This window comes from Mobula birostris, chromosome 4, assembly GCF_030028105.1.
Source record: "Mobula birostris isolate sMobBir1 chromosome 4, sMobBir1.hap1, whole genome shotgun sequence".
In the NCBI taxonomy this organism is placed as follows: domain Eukaryota; kingdom Metazoa; phylum Chordata; class Chondrichthyes; order Myliobatiformes; family Myliobatidae; genus Mobula; species Mobula birostris.
In genome coordinates, this window is record NC_092373.1 from 117109926 (window position 1) to 117127993 (window position 18068).

Consider the following 18068-nt stretch of genomic DNA (forward strand, 5'->3'; position numbering starts at 1 on the left):
CACCACTACACCTGGAAACCTGTTCCCCACAATCTCTGATCAACAGGATATTCTGCGGATGATGGAGATCTTTAGACACACACACAATCAGGCCACATCTGTGGAAGGGAATAAATAGTCCACATTTCAGGCCGAGATGCCTCTCATCTTAAACTATATCTCTCACCTTAAATGCTGGAGGAGCTCAGCAAGTCAGGCAGTACATATGGAAGAGAATATTTCAAGCCAAGACATCTCTCATCTGAAACCATACTTCTCTCACCTTAAATGTGTGTTCTCTAGAATTTGACCTGTCTACCCTTGGGAAACAGGTTTTGAGTATCTCCCCATTCTGTGCCTCTCGTAATTTTATAAAGTTTTATCAGGTCGCCCCCCCAGTTTCTAAAACTCTCAAGGTGGTGGGGGAGGGCGGTGGAAGTTAGCCTAGCCTCTCTTGATAACTCTGGAATGGAGATGTCTCTACCAAAGTAGGTATAAGATGCTCCTTCCCTCCGCTAGCCGGCGTATTACACTGGGCAACGTGTAGTACCTGCTCAGCCTCAGCCTCCCAATCAGGGTGAGGGTCATGTGAAACCATGGGATGGTGGATGGTCATGTGAGCATTGATGCATATCCCAGGTCCTGTTTATGCAACCAGTCTCTGCAGAGTGCTGATAATGGGTGGTGTACACATTCTGTAAAGACATTGCCCAGAAGAAGATGATGGCAAACCACTTCTATAGGAAAAATTTGCCAAGAACGATTATGGTCATGGATAAGACCATGATCACCCACGTCATATGACGCGGCACATGATAATGATGACCTAACTCCTGGTAAACCTTTACTGCACCCTTTTGAAGGCCTCCCAATGGGATAACTAGAATTGCATTCATTTCCCTATCTTACAATCCTAATTGTTCAGTCCCTTGTAAGGGACTGTCACTTACTCTGGCTGCCCTCTTCCTATTGATATAGCTATAAAAGTCACTAACTTATTCTAATCTTTTGTTTCTTCCATCTTTACCCATCTTTTGCCGATTTCTAAAATGTTCCAGATCTTCTAGATTATCTCCAAACTCCACAGCATACTGCTTTTCTTTCAGTTAATCCCATCCCTAACTTTCTTCGTTACGGACAGATCAGCCATCTCTTTGAGTGTTAGTATTTACTTCCTTAAACATGGTTGTAGACGGGTCATATTCTGCATGGAGGTCTGTCACCAGTGGTGTGCCTCAGGGATCCCTACTCTTTGTGATTTTTATTAATTAACTGGATGAGGAAGTGGAGGGATGGGTAAATTTGCTGACAACACAAAGGTTGGGGGTGTTGTGGACAGTGTGGAGGGCTGTCAGAGGTTACAGCAGGACATCGATAGGATGCAAAACCGGGCTGAGAAGTGGCAGATGGAGTTCAACCCGGATAAGTGTGAGGTCTTTCATTTTGGTAGGTCAAATATGATGGCAGAATATAGTATTAATGGCATGACTCTTGGCAGTGTGGAGGATCAGCGAGATCTTGGGGTCTGAATCTGTAGGACACTCAAAGCTGCTGCGCAGGTTGACTTTGGGGTTAAGAAAGCATACGGTGCATTGGCCTTCATCAATCGTGGGATTGAGTTTAGGAGCCGAGAGGTAATATTGCAGCTATATAGGACCTTGGCCAGACCTCACTTTGAGTACTGTGCTCATTTCTGGCTGCCTCACTACAGGAAGGATGTAGAAACCATAGAAAGGGCGCAGAGGAGATTTACAAGGATGTTGCCTGGATTGGGGAGCATGCCTTATGAGAATAGGTTGAGTGAACTCGGCCTTTTTTCCTTGGAGCGACGGAGGATGAGAGGTGACCTGATAGAGGTGTACAAGGTGATGAGAGGCATTGATCATGTGGATAGTCAGAGGCTTTTTCCCAGGGCTGAAATGACTAGCACAAGAGGGCATAGTTTTAAGGTGCTTGGAAGCAGGTACAGAGGAGATGTCAGGGGTAAGATTTTTTTTATGCAGAGAGTGTTGAGTGCATGGAATGGGCTGCCGGTGGCAGTGTTGGAGGCAGAAACGATAGGGCCTGTTAAGAGACTCCTGGGCAGGCACATGGAGCTTAGAAAAATAGAGGGCTATGGATAACCCTAGATAATTTCTCAGGTAGTGACATGTTTGGCACAGCTTTGAGGGTCAAAGGCCTGTATTGTGCTGTAGGTTTTTTATGTTTCTATGGATCACTGCTAATCTGTAAGTTTAAATTTTAAAGTATTTTCCCCAGTCTATTTCAGCCAACTCTCCCTTATCTTTTTGTAACTGCCCTTAGCTGTGGATCAAATTACTCTTATGAAATTCTGATATATTTTGGTAATCTTCACTGGAGGGTTTTTAGCTGGAGCCGTTAATAAATATCTTACTATTCACCTTCCTATCTAAGATGCCCATTACTTGGTGAGTTCCACGGTGTAAGAAACTCTCCAAGGCATGCTCCCCCTCGAGGATGGGATTGATCCAGTGTATATATAGGTTACAGGTACCTGTGGTTATTGTATTTAGATCAGGGGGTGGAGAGCGAAATGGCTAAAATTTCAAGTCAATAATTTTTGCATCGGGACTGGTGTATATTACAGATGTAAGTTTTTAAGATGGGAAAATGAAAGCCTTGATAATGATTTGCTAGAGTTAAGTCAGAGACTTTGAAATAACAAACTAACAATGCTTCAGCTTCTGAGCTGCTTGTGTCAGACAGCAAGCGTACAGAATGAGTTGGATTATTAACACAAGAAGTGAATAGAGGATCATGTTGTTCAAAAAAGTGATCACTTGTATGTAATAGGGAAATTGGTTTATTATTGTCACATGTACTGGGGTGGAGTGAACAACACATTATTTTTCATACCATTCCTACAGTGCATTTCATCACAATAGTGCATTGGGGTAGCACAAGAGAAACCAATAAAAGAATGCAAAATAAAGTGACTGTTATAGAAAATGCATAGGCAGACACTAAAGTGTAAGGCCATAACGAGGTAGACTTATTTGAAGATGACTGCAGTTGATTATTTTTATATTGCAAGGTGTGTTAGGGATTTGCTGACATTAGAGAGGATTCAAAGGAAATTCATGAAAATGATTCCAGGATTGAAAGGCATATCATATGAGGAGCATTTGATGACTCTGGGCCTCTGCTCATAGGAATTCTGAAGAACAGGTGAGAGGGGGGTGTTTTCATGTTTGTTCGCAATGTAGACAAATTTGGCGTGGGTAAACACTAACGCATTTTATTTACAGAACTGCTTCAGCTCAACACTGAGCACGTGCAACCAGCTCACCATCATGACTTCCATTTCGGGGGTGAACAGCCTGCATTGCCCACTGGGAATGAAGTTCTCTATTATGTACACACATAGTAACACATCTTCCCCTTTAAAGGAAAACAAACACACAGTATGTCCCAACAAACCTGCAAGGAACCATAATCCTTTCCAACAAAGATATCTACATCAACTTCAATTGTAATAAGCAAATACAATCCCGATTCACTCAACAACTTTCAATCAGACTCTAAGGTGGTTTAATGCTCCTTTTTTTTATCTGCTTTTTGTTTCCACAGGTGTACTGCTTCCATTTGACCATTTATTGGGTAGATTTAAAGCAAAGGTTGATATTGATAGATTCTTGATTAGTCAGGGCATAAAGGGATTCTGGGAGAAGGCAGGAGATTGGAGTTGAGAGGGAGATGGATCAGCCATACTGAAATGGCAGAGCAGACATGATGGGCCAAATGGCCTAATTCTGCTCCTATATCTTACATCTTAAATGGGAAGAAAGCAGTGAAAGCACACACTTCTACTTATTAGGAAGATGCCATCGAATTGGGAGAGTATTGGGGTTGTTTTGAGGAGTAGTTCAGGATACACAGTAAGATTATTCCCTCTGGAATGCTAAAAGAGAAAAGGAAGTTTTGATGGCTGGGGAGCATGCATTAGTAGATAATGATCTATTGAATACAGTTGGGAAGAGTAAAAGAAGAAGAGGGGGCCTTTTATGTGGATTATGGAGGAGGAAGTAATTATTTTGACTAGCAATTTTTCCCCAATTTATTTAATTTATATTTGTATATTTAAGATGAAAGACTTCTTTGCAAAGTATCCAGAGGCTGGAGCAGGAAAAACTCCTCGTGAACAAGCTCTTGAGACTGTGCAGACAAATATAGACTGGTTAAAGAGAAACAGGAATGACATACTCCAGTGGTTGCAAAGCAACATCTGAAGATGTAAGGTTATTGCAAATTCTCAGTGGAAACAATTGTCATTGTTTAAACACAAAGTAAGGAAATCTACAGCAGTAGCATTTGAGTCATGTAAAATTTTGTTTTTTTTTTGGAAGTTTTATGGAAATTACCATTTCTTTAATCTATATTTTAATTGTGGCCTGGTAATCCAAAGTGGTTTTTGCAAATACTTAGGAGCTGCACTGTGTTCTCCTGATTGCAACTACTGTGCCTTATGATGACTTTGTTTACAATGCAAACAATTAAACTGGAATGAGCCATGTGTTGTCCTTATTGCAGAAAATACAAGCAGAACACTGCTGTTATAGTGGAATCAAATAAAATGTGGATATTTGATGAAATATCTTGCAAGCTGTTGGTTTTATTTGTATCTCTCAATTTACTTTAAATGGAAACAATGAATTCTGCAGTTCCAATAGCAACTTAATTGTTTGCTATTTTAAAAGTAAAATAACAGTTGCTGGAAAAGTAAAATAATAAAGAACCTAAAATCTTGGGAGTAATCAACAACAAAAGTAGCACCAGTGGAGAGGAAAACAGTGTTAATGTTGCCCACATTGTCATTGTTGTATCCCTCTACATTTGCTGCCTCAGTTGCTGTGTATGAACAAAATTTATTGTTTTGAAATTAGATAATTGATAATTTCAGTAGAGGGATTTCAAAGTGATTCAGGATTTTTAAGAGCTTGAATACTTTCAATTGTTAAGCAAAGCTTGAGGCAATAAAAAAATTTTGGATAGTTCAAGAATTGTGCATCCAGTTCAAAGATGTAGCAGATTTATTATTGAATGAGACTTGCTTTCGACCTATAACCTCTCCTCCCTGCCCCCCCAATCACCTCACTTCCCCTCCCTGCCCCCCAATTGCCTCACTTCCCCTTCCTGCCCCCAATCACCTCACTTCCTCTCCCTGCCCCCATCACCTCACTTCCCCTCCCTGCCCCCTGATCACCTCACTTCCCCTCCCTGCCCCCTGATTGCCTCACTTCCCCTCCCTGCTCCCCCCCAATCACCTCACTTCCCCTTCCTGCCCGCCCCAATTGCCTCAAAGTGATTTTCCGATTTATTTATTGTTAAAATTTGTTTAGGCCTTTCATCATTCAATAAGTTTCAATGAGATTCCCACCCCCCCAGCACTTCTAATATCCAGCAGGTACAGACCCAGAACCATCAAATACTCCTCATACAATAACCCTTTCATTCCTGGGATCATTTTCTTGTGAACCTCTGAAATCTCACCAATGTCAGCTTCTCCTTTCCTCGATAGGGTCCCAAAACTGCTCACAGTTCTGAGTGAGGCCTCACCAGTTCCTTATAAAACGTCAGCATTATATTCTTCCTTGTGTTCCAGTTGTCTCATAATAAATGATAACATTACATGTGCCTTCCTCACCAGCAGTTTGTTTTGCAGGTTAACTTTTAGGGAATCCTGCACAAGGAGTCCCAAGTCCCTTTGCATCTTGGATAATTGAATTTTCTTAGACAATAGTCTATGCTTTTGATCCTTTTTCCAATGAGCATGGCCATCCGCTTCCTGACTCTGTTTTCTATCTGCCACTTATTTGCCCAGTCTCCTAATCCAACTCCTTCTGCTTCCTCAACACTACCTGCCCCTCCACCTATCTTCATATCGTCCGCAATCTGGGCCACAAAGCCATCAATTCCGTCATCCAAATCAGTGACATATAATGTAAAAAGAAGTGGTCCCAACAATGACCCCAGTAGAACACCACTAGTCCCCAGCAGCCAATCAGAAAAGGCTCCCTTCATTCCCACTCTTTGCCTCCTGCCAATCAGCCACTACTTTATTCATGCAAAATCATTTCTGTAATACCATGGACTCTTATCTTGTTAAGCAGCCTCATGTGAGTCACCTTGTCAAAGGCTTTCTGAAAATACAAGTATACAACATCCACTATTCTCATTTGTCTATCTCGCTTGTTATTTCTTCAAAGAATTCCAACAGATTTGTCAGACAAGATTTTTCCTGAAGTCAAGCATGCTGGCTTTGGCCTAGTTTATCATATGCCTCTACATACCCTGAGACAACATCCTCAGTAATTGTCTCCAACATCTTGCGACCACTGAGCTCAGGATAACTGGCCGATAATTTCCTTTCATCCGCCTTCCTCAGCTTCATTTTCTTTTGAGCATTCACAGTAGGGAGAAAGAAACACATAGAATTATTGAAAACCCACACCCAAACAAAGACGGGCAAACAACTACCGGGCAAAAGTCAACAAATTGTGCAAATTCATAAAGAAAAATTAATAATAAGTATTGAGAACATGAGTTGTAGAGTCCTTGAAAGTGAGTCTACGGGTTGTGGAATCAGCTCAGTCTGAAATCAGTGAAGTTACCCACTCTGGTTCAGGAGTCTGATGGTTGAAAAGTAATAACTGTACCTGAACCTGGTGCTTTGGGACCCAAGGAGCCTGTACCTCCTTCCTGATGGTAGAACCCAGAAGAGAGTATGACATGGATGGTGGGGATCTTTGAGTATAACTACAAGAAGTGTTACCTGAGGAAAGCAGCATCCATCATCAATGGTGGGGAGGGTTGTTCTGTATCCATACCTCCTGTAGGCTTCTCTGTTCATGGCCACTGGTGTTTCCATACTAGGCCGAATCCTCGCCACCATGCATCTGCAGAAGTTTGTCAAAGTTTCGGATGACAGGCCAAATCTGTGCAAACTTATGAGAATGCAGAGGTGCTGCCATCACTCCTTTGTAAAGGCACTTGTGATTTTCAAGTTGCTGACCCTCTCCAGCTGCGATCTCCTGACGAGAATGGACTCGTGGACCTCCAGTTTCTTCCTCCTGTGGTCAATCATCAGCCGTTTGGTTTTACTGATGTTGAGTGAGAGATTGAAAATCTGACTCAATGGTGTCACAACAACAATCTCCCAGCCCTCCCCCCACCCCCTTTGCCGATTTGTCACCACCTTTAATTTGGTCAACAACAGGGGTATCGTCAGCAATCTGGAATATGGTGGTGGAGCTGTACTTGACCACAGTCATTAGTATAAAGTGAGTAGAGAGAGCAGACATGTGCATCTGTCAATAAATTTCACTTTGATGGATGTGCCACAACTGAGTTCAATTCTAAGCTCTGGCACTGTGTGAAGAGTCTACATTCTGTCCCCCATGTACCACTCCGTGTTAAGGCAAACATGTTCCACTTTCCTTTGTTCTGACCACAATACTTCCTTCCACATCTGTACAGTATCCCCAAAGTGACACTTTGCGGGCAAGGATATACTTCCTTTTTTGTGTGATGTAAATCTAATACTGCATATCAGCCAGATAATGTCATCTGTACCGTAAAGTATGGTGGAGGCACCATCGTGCTATGCTGATGCTTTTCTGCAACAGGGACTGGAAATCTGGCCAGGATTGATGGGAAGATCAATACTCCTAAATACAGAGGGATCCTGGATAAAAACCTGCTAACCTCCACCACAAAGCTTAAACCAGGGAGGAAGTTTGTCTTCCAGCAGGACAATGAACCAAAGCACCCTGCTGGAGCAACCATGGAGTGGCTTCAAATGAGAAAAATAGATGCCCTCGAGTGACCCGTCAGAGTTCTGACACTAAAGCTCTACTTCTTCCTCTGCAAATGAGTTAGCGGGTGCAGTTGTAGGTTCTTTTTTACCTGAGGTGTACCCCTGAATTGAATTAACTTTATTACTTACATCCTTCACATACATGAGTAAAAATCTTCACGTTATATCTCCGTCTAAATGTGCAATTTATAATAAATAGTATGTAGAATAGTATAGTCAATTTAACATAGACACAAAATAATCTGCAGATACTGGGGTCAAAGCAGCACTCACAACACGCTGGAGGAACTCAGCAGATCGGGCAGCATCCGTGGAATCGATCAGTCAAAGTTTCGGGGCAGAGCCCTTCGTCAGGACTGAAGAGGGAAGGGGAAGAGGCCCTATAAAGAAGGTGGGGGGAGGGTGGGAAGGAGAAGGCTGGTAGGTTCCAGGTGAAAAACCAGTAAGGGGAAAGATCAAGGGGTGGGGGAGGGGAAGCAGGGATGAACATAGAATTAGAAACATAGAAACATAGAAAATAGGTGCAGGAGTAGGCCATTCGGCCCTTCGAGCCTGCACCCCCATTTATTATGATCATGGCTGATCATCCAACTCAGAACCCCGCTCCAGCCTTCCCTCCATACCCCCTGACCCCCGTAGCCACAAGGGCCATATCTAACTCCCTCTTAAATATAGCCAATGAACTGGCCTCAACTGTTTCCTGTGGCAGAGAATTCCACAGATTCACCACTCTCTGTGTGAAGAAGTTTTTCCTAATCTCGGTCCTAAAAGGCTTCTCCTCTATCCTCAAACTGTGACCCCTCGTTCTGGACTTCCCCAACATCGGGAACAATCTTCCTGCATCTAGCCTGTCCAATCCCTTTAGGATCTTATACGTTTCAATCAGATCCCCCCTCAATCTTCTAAATTCCAACGAGTACAAGCCCAGTTCATCCAGTCTTTCTTCATATGAAAGTCCTGCCATCCCAGGAATCAATCTGGTGAACCTTCTCTGTACTCCCTCTATGGCAAGGATGTCTTTCCTCAGATTAGGGGACCAAAACTGCACACAATACTCCAGGTGTGGTCTCACCAAGGCCTTGTACAACTGCAGTAGTACCTCCCTGCTCCTGTACTCGAATCCTCTCGCTATAAATGCCAGCATACCATTCGCCTTTTTCACCGCCTGCTGTACCTGCATGCCCACTTTCAATGACTGGTGTATAATGACACCCAGGTCTCGTTGCACCTCCCCTTTTCCTAATCGGCCACCATTCAGATAATAATCTGTTTTCCTATTTTTGCCACCAAAGTGGATAACTTCACATTTATCCACATTAAATTGCATCTGCCATGAATTTGCCCACTCACCCAACCTATCCAAATCACCCTGCATCCTCTTAGCATCCTCCTCACAGCTAACACTGCCACCCAGCTTCGTGTCATCCGCAAACTTGGAGATGCTGCATTTAATTCCCTCATCCAAGTCATTAATATATATTGTTTACAACTGGGGTCCCAGCACTGAGCCTTGCGGTACCCCACTAGTCACCGCCTGCCATTCTGAAAAGGTCCCGTTTATTCCCACTCTTTGCTTCCTGTCTGCTAACCAACTCTCCACCCACACCAATACCTTACCCCCAATACCGTGTGCTTTAAGTTTGCACACTAATCTCCTGTGTGGGACCTTGTCAAAAGCCTTCTGAAAATCCAAATATACCACATCCACTGGTTCTCCCCTATCCACTCTACTAGTTACATCCTCAAAAAATTCAATGAGATTCGTCAGACATGATTTTCCTTTCACAAATCCATGCTGACTTTGTCCGATGATTTCACTGCTTTCCAAATGTGCTGTTATCACATCCTTGATAACTGACTCCAGCAGTTTCCCCACCACCGACGTTAGGCTAACCGGTCTATAATTCCCCGGTTTCTCTCTCCCTCCTTTTTTAAAAAGTGGAGTTACATTAGCCACCCTCCAATCCTCAGGAACTAGTCCAGAATCTAATGAGTTTTGAAAAATTATCACTAATGCATCCACTATTTCTTGGGCTACTTCCTTAAGCACTCTGGGATGCAGACCATCTGGCCCTGGGGATTTATCTGCCTTCAATCCCTTCAATTTACCTAACACCACTTCCCTACTAACATGTATTTCACTCAGTTCCTCCATCTCACTGGACCCTCTGTCCCCTACTATTTCTGGAAGATTATTTATGTCCTCCTTAGTAAAGACAGAACCAAAGTAATTATTCAATTGGTCTGCCATGTCCTTGCTCCCCATAATCAATTCACCTGTTTCTGTCTGCAGGGGACCTACATTTGTCTTTACCAGTCTTTTCCTTTTTACATATCTATAAAAGCTTTTACAGTCCGTTTTTACGTTGCCTGCCAGTTTTCTTTCATAATCTTTTTTCCCCTTCCTAATTAAGCCCTTTGTCCTCCTCTGCTGAACTCTGAATTTCTCCCAGTCCTCAGGTGAGCCACTTTCTCTGGCTAATTTGTATGCTTCTTCTTTGGAATTGATACTATCCCTAATTTCTCTTGTCAGCCACGGGTGCACTACCTTCCTTGATTTATTCTTTTGCCAGACTGGGATGAACATTTGTTGCAGTTCATCCATGCAACCTTTAAATGCTTGCCATTGCATATCCACCGTCAATCCTTTAAGTGTCATTTGCCAGTCTATCTTAGCTAATTCACGTCTCATACCTTCAAAGTTACCCCTCTTTAAGTTCAGAACCTTTGTTTCTGAATTAACTATGTCACTCTCCATCTTAATGAAGAATTCCACTATATTATGGTCACTCTTACTCAAGGGGCCTCTCACGACAAGATTGCTAATTAACCCTTCCTCATTGCTCAAAACCCAGTCCAGAATAGCCTGCTCTCTAGTCGGTTCCTCGACATGTTGGTTCAAAAAACCATCCCGCATACATTCCAAGAAATCCTCTTCCTCAGCACCTTTACCAATTTGGTTCACCCAATCTACATGTAGATTGAAGTCACCCATTATAACTGCTGTTCCTTTATTGCACACATTTCTAATTTCCTGTTTAATACCATCTCCGACCTCACTACTACTGTTAGGTGGCCTGTACACAACTCCCACCAGCGTTTTCTGCCCCTTAGTGTTACGCAGCTCTACCCATATCGATTCCACATCTTCCTGGCTTATGTCCTTCCTTTCTATTGTGTTAATCTCTTCTTTAACCAGCAACGCCACCCCACCTCCCCTTCCTTCATGTCTATCCCTCCTGAATATTGAATATCCCTGAACGTTGAGCTCCCATCCCTGGTCACCCTGGAGCCATGTCTCTGTGATCCCAACTATATCATAATCATTAATAACAACCTGCACTTTCAATTCATCCACCTTATTACGAATGCTCCTTGCATTGACACACAAAGCCTTCAGGTGCTCTTTTACAACTCTCTTAGCCCTTATACAATTATGCTGAAAAGTGGCCCTTTTTAATGCTTGCCCTGGATTTGTCGGCCTGCCACTTTTACTTTTCTCCATAGTACTTTTTGTTTCTACCCTCACTTTACACCCTTCTGCCTCTCTGCACTGGTTCCCATCCCCCTGTAGTGAACTAACCTCCTCACGCCTAGCCTCTTTAATTAGATTCCCACCCCCCAACCATTCTAGTTTAAAGTCACCTCAGTAGCCCCCGCTAATCTCCCTGCCAGGATATTGGTTCCCCTAGGATTCAAGTGCAACCCGTCCTTTTTGTACAGGTCACGTCTGCGCCAAAAGAGGTCCCAATGATCCAAAAACTTGAATCCCTGCCCCCTGCTCCAATCCCTCAGCCACGCATTTATCCTCCACCTCATTGCATTCCTACTCTCCAACTACATCTCCAACTACATCTCCAACTTCTGGTAATTCCCTCCCCCTCCCTCTCTATCTCTATTTCACTCTGCCCCCTCCCCCAGCTGCCTATCACCTCCCTCATGGTTCAGCCTCCTTCTACTACCCGTTGTGTTTTCCCCCATTCCTTCTTCACCTTTCCTGCCTATCACCTCCCTGCTTCCACTCCCCCACCCCTTTATCTTTCCCCTTACTGGTTTTTCACCTGGAACCTACCATCCTTCCCACCCTCCCCCTACCTTCTTTATAGGGCCTCTGCCCCTTCCCTCTTCAGTCCTGACAAAGGGTTCCAACCCGAAACGTCGACTCATCGTTTCCACGGATGCTGCCCGACCTGCTGAGTTCCTCCAGCGTGTCGTGAGTGTTCAAGTAAACCCAGTAGCTTACATCTTCCAGTTCCCCAAGACTCTCAAGGTCAATCCCACTTACCACATTTCCAATTTATAATAAATAGTACGTACAACAGGACAGTCAATTTAACAGAGAAATACCTGCTTGACCACTATCATTAGTAGCAGTATGGCACCAGAGCATAGCAGTTAGGATAATGCTTCACAGTGCCAGTAATCACCGTTCAATTCCTGTCTCTACTGTAAGGAGTTTGTACAATCTCCTGTGAGCGCGTGGGTTTCCTCTGGATGCTCCGGTTTCCTCCCACATGGGTTTGTAAGTTGTGGGTATATGATGTTGGCGGCAGGAGCATGGCAACACTTGCGGGCTGTTCCCAGCACATCCTCGGCCTGTACTCGTCACTGGTGCATCCGATACATTTTACTGTATGGTATGTTTCAATGTCCAGGTAACATCCAAGCTAATCTTCAGACTTTCCTTTAGTGATCACTGCTGAGTGGCGTTCTCATCCTCGGCTGTATTAACTCCAGCCTCCCAGACAACCTCAACTCACTGCACGTGCTTATTGCTGAAACAGGTCTATAGTGGGCACCATCTCACTGGCCATACACTCATCTCTCGAGCATCCAAACAGTAAAGACACCTACATCAGCCTATTCTTTATTGACTTCAGTCGTGTAATTGCAAGCAAGCTCATCCCTGAAGTCCTAGACCTGGGAGTTCACACCTCCCCTTGAGACTGGATCCGTGACATTCTGACCAATAGACTGCAATTTGTGAGGGTTGGCAGCAACACCTCTGTCATTATTATTCTCAACATTGATACCCCACAAGGCCGCGTCCTTACCCTTCTCGACTTCCTGTACTCTCCCGAACTCGTGACCAAATAGCTGTGCAGATGATAGCACCATAGAATGTAGAACAGTACAACACAGGAACATGCCTTCAACCAGCAATGTTGTGCTGAACCAGCTTAAAAGCAAATCAAAAAAATGCCAAAACTAACCCCTCCTACCCCCAGAATGTCCATATCTCTCCCTCTTCCTCACATTGATGTGCTTATCTAAACATCTCTTAAAAGCCTCTAATGTATTGGCCTCTACCACCACACCAGGCAGCACTTTCCAAGCATACACCTCTCTGAGTAAAAAAGCTCACCCCTCAGATCCCCCTTGAACCTACCCCCTCTCACCTTCAATGCATGTCCTCTGGAATTAGACATTTCAACCCTGGGTAAGCAGATACCATCTATCTATACCTCTCATAATGTGACAAACCTCTATCAGATCTCCCCTCAGCTTCCACCACTCCAGAGAAAACAACCCAAGTTTGTCCAGCCTCTCATGATAACACAAGCTTCCTAAACCAGGCAGCATCCTGGTAAACCTCTTCTGCACCCTCTCCAAAGCCTCAACATCCTTCCTCGAGTGGGGTGATCAGAGCTGTATGCAACATTTCGGATGTGGCTTAACTAGAGCTCTAAAAAGGTACAATATAACCTCTTGACTTTTGAACTCAATGCCTTGTCTAATAAAAGCCAACATTCCATAACCATCCTATCTACCAGTGTAGTCACATTCAAGGAGCTATGAACTTAGACTGCAAGATCTCTCTGCTCAGCAATGCTGTTAAGCGTCTTGCCCTTAAACTCCATCTGCCACTTATCTGCCCATATCTGCAACTGATCTATATTGCACCATATCCTTTGCCAGTCTTCTACACCACCAATACGTCTAGTAATCTTGGTATCATCTACAAACTTACTAACTAACCCATCTACATTTTCATCCAGGTCACTTAAATACATTACAAACAGCAGCGGTCCCAGCACAGATCCCTGCGGAACACCACAGACCTCCAGTTAGAATAAGTCCCTTCAATCGCTACCCTTCTGTCTTCTGTGTGCAAGCCAGTTCTGAATCCAAACAGCCAATTCACCACAGACCTCTTGCATCCTAATCTTCTGGATTTGCCCCCCATGAGGGCCTTTGTCAAATGTCCTGCTGAAATCCATGTAGACAGCATCCACTGCTCTACCCTCATCAATCTCTCCTGTCACCTCGTCAAAAAACTCAGTCAAGTTGGTAAAACATGGTCTGCCCTGAAAAAAGTCATGCGGGTTCTCCCTAATTAGGCCATGGCTTTCCAAATGCTCATATATCCTATCCCTAAGAATTTTCTGCAGCAATTTCCTTACAATTGACATGAGACTCACTGGTCTATAGTTCCCAGGATTTTCCCTCGTTCCCTTCTGAAATAGATATACAACATTAGCCACTCACCAGTCCTCCAGGACCTCGTGTGCCTGGAGAGGACACAAAAATACTGGTCAAGGCGATATCACCTCTTACCTCCTTCAGTATCCTGGGGTAAATCCTATCAGGCCCTGGGGACTTATCCACCTTAATTCTCATTAGGAGACCCAACGCTTCCTCCTCATTGAACTCTAAATGCCCTAACATATTTATACAGTCAGCACTGATCTCCTGGTCTTCCATGTCCTTGTCCTCGGTAAATACTGAAGCAAAGTACTCATTAAGTACCTGACCCACATATTCTTCATCCAAGCAAATATTCTCATTTTGATCCCTGAGGGATCACACCTTCTCCCTAGTTATCCTCTTGCTCTTGATGTATGTACAGAATGTCTTGGGATTTGTCTTAATCCTACCTGCCAAGGACTTTTCATGGTCCCTCCTGGATTTCCTAATTCCCTTCTCTAGTTCCTTTTGGCTTCTTTATACTCCTCATGTGCTCCGTTTGATTCTATCTTCTGAAGCTTTGCATTCTTTTCCTTTTTTTTCTTGACTAAATTCATCACCTCTCTGGGCATCCAAGATTCTATCTTTCCATTTCTGTCCTTCCTTCCAACAGAAACATACCTTTTCTGTACTCTGTGCAATTGATCTTTAAACATCCTCCGCATGTCTGAAGTGGACTTGCAAGAAAAGAAGGTGCTCCTGATTTAACTCCTCTTGGTTCTTGCCTAATGCCCTTGGAATTTGCCCTCCTCCAATTTAAGACGTCCCTGCAAGGACTATACCTATTCTTATCTATAGCTATCCTGAAAGTTAAGGAGTTGTGGTCACTGATCACCCACTGAAAGGTCAGTCACCTGGCCAGGCTCATTACCCAACACCAGGTCCAGTATGGCCCCTCCTCTCGTATCATAAATGACAATGAGTCAGAGTACTGGGAGAACATAGAGAGCTTAGTGACATGGTGACATAACAATAATCTGTCTCTCAGTGTCTATACAACAAAAGAACTGGCCTTGGCCTCAGAAAGGGGTTCCTGTTTACATCCATGATGCTGGGGTTGAGAGGGTTGAGAGTTTCTAGTTCTTGGGAATGAACCTCATCCAGCTATGGCCAGGGAAACTCACCAGTGCCTAGGCACCACCAGTATACTGATATCCACTTTTACCCTCATCAGATTTTTATTGATGCACCATAGAAAGCATCCTCTCAGGACGCATTATGACCTGGTATTTCACCCATGATCGCAAGAAACTAACAGAGAGTTACTGACACAGCAAAGAAGAGCATTGAAACCAGCCTCCCTTCCATGGATTCTGTCTACTTCTCCTGCTGCTTCAGAACAATCAAATACATTCTCCTGAAAGTAAGTGGCAGCAGACTAGAGGACAGCTCCTATCCTGCTGATTGAATGGCTTCCTATGTGATGAGGTGGATTGTGCACTGTGCACCTTACTGCCTCTCCGCACTGCACTTTCTCTATAATTGTAACACTTTATTCTGCACTCTGTTATTGCTCTACTTTGGACTATCTCAGTGCATTGTTAAACCATAAGACATAGGAGCAGAATTAGGCCATTCAGCCCATTGTGTCTGCTCCACCATTTCTTTATGGCTGATCCCGAAATCCACTCAACCTCATATGCTTGCCTTCTTGCCATAACATTTGATGCCCTGACTAATCAGGAAACTAACAACTTTCACTTTAAATATATGCACGGACTTGGCCTCCACCGCAGTCTGTGGCAGAGCATTCCACAGATTCGCTGCTCTCTGGATAAAAAAAGTCCTCCTTATCTCTGTTCTAAAAGGTCACCCCTCAATTTTGAGGCTGTACCCTTTAGTTCTGGATGCCCTCACCAGAGGAAATATCCTCTCCACATCCACCTTATCTAGTCCTTTTAACAGTCGGTAACATTCCCCCTGCACTCTTCTAAATTCCGGTGAGTACAGGCCCAAAGCTGCAAATGCTCCTTGTATGTTAACCTCTTCATTCCCAGAATCATCCTTGTGAACCATCCCTGGACTCTTTCCAATGACAACACATCCTTTCTCAGATATGAGGGCCAAAGCTATTGACAATATTCCAAGTGTGGCCTGACTAGTGTCTTACAAAGCTTCAGCATTATCTCCTTACTTTTATATTCTATTTCCCTTGAACTAAATGCCAACATTGCATTTGCCTTCTTTACCACAGACTCAACCTGTAAATAAACCTTCTGGGAGTCTTGCACGAGGACTCGTATGTCCTTTTGCACCTCCGATGTTTGAACCTTCTCCCCGTTTAGATAATAGTCTGCACTTCTTATCCTTTAACAAAAATGCAATATCGTACACTTCCCAACACTGTATTCCATCTGCCACTTTGTTGCAATGAATTGTTTTGTATGAAGTTTGTACAGGAGAATGTTTTCACAGTACCTCAGTACATGTCACGAAAGAAACCAATGTACCATTTTACTTTTGGGTACTGGAGAAATACCAGCTCATACTGATGAGCTGACCTACCAATCAGTCTCTTCTTAAGGGCAAATAAGTAGACCACATATTCATTGTGTCCGTTGAATCAGGTAAGAGGTTAGGTAGCAAAACATCATTATTCTGTCTGCAGGCTATAATGAAACCATATTTTTTAAAGAGGGGCATTCCAAAACTCCCTCATTTAACCGAGATTTGTAGCTAATTTTCAATCTCAGTGCGAAGGCTTAGAACACTATGTAGTGGTAAATGTGTTATAGATGGGTAACTGATAGACATAGTAGATCTGAGGTTCCTAACCTGGGGCCACAGACCCCTTGCTTAATGGTATTGGTCCAAGGCATAAAAAGGGCTGGGAACCCCTGTGGTAGACCAAAAGTCCAGTTTTGTGCAGTACGACTTTCTATGAACTTAAGGAATTGGAGCATGAGTCTGCTATCTGGCCCATCGAGCCTGCTCCACACTCAATAAGATCCTGGCTGATCTAGCCTTGGACTCAGCTCCACCTATTGGAAGAAGGCAGATAACCCTTAATTTCCTGCTGTGTACAAATCTATCTAATTGTGCCTTAATTATATTTAATGAGGTGGCCTCTACAGCTCCCTTGTACAGAGAATTCCACCGACTCACTGCTGTCTGGGAAAAGCATGACACTGAAAGTGGAGCCTGGTGCAGCGATCCACTGAGAACACGTTCTGAAGTGGAGATGAACCTTGCTGGGGTAAATGAGGGGAGTTCCAATGTACTTCTCACAGCACCATTTCTTAAGTGAGGTGGCGCGGCCCGATACAGGTTCTTGAAACAGAATTATTTCACTCTTTAGTTCTAATATCGAATCATGAATAAATAACAGAGTGAATTGAATGGTGACCACCAGGAAAATGGATCTCATTGAGCTCTGTGGATGGAATTTTGGCAGAAACAGGCCACATACATCTCTGAGCATTCCCTGCTTGAAGTGTGACACCTCATGTAATTTCCACACTGACAGCTGCTCCACGTACACCTTGGTTGGCTGTGACACTCCCTCCTCCTCTCATCCATCACCTTTTGCCAGTTTTCTCAATGAGAATGGAGCCAATGCAGCCATTGGCGTTACTGATGCAGGCAGAAGGCTGAAGGCAAAATAAAGTTCTGCCCAATTTCAGCACAATCATCTCCATGGACATCAGCAAGCTTCATTCAGTCTGAGAAGCACTGATCTGTTAACAACTAACATGTAAATTGTAGATTATACCTGTAAGCATATTCAGCTGTGCATGTGTTGAAAGCATGTAATGGTTAGGTTCCACCATCATGCACATCTTTC

General features: G+C 43.7%; 1 protein-coding gene across 1 annotated transcript in view; it reads left to right on the forward strand.

The window, feature by feature from the left end:
* The window catches only part of enpep (glutamyl aminopeptidase), a 109905-nt gene extending 105313 nt beyond the window's left edge, over positions 1-4592 (forward strand). Inside the window, exon 20 of the mRNA XM_072255957.1 lies at positions 4086-4592. Coding sequence (XP_072112058.1) covers positions 4086-4229 — 144 coding nt within the window. The 3' untranslated portion in view covers positions 4230-4592. The remainder of the gene's footprint in view (positions 1-4085) is intronic.
* The last annotated feature ends 13476 nt before the right edge of the window (positions 4593-18068 follow it).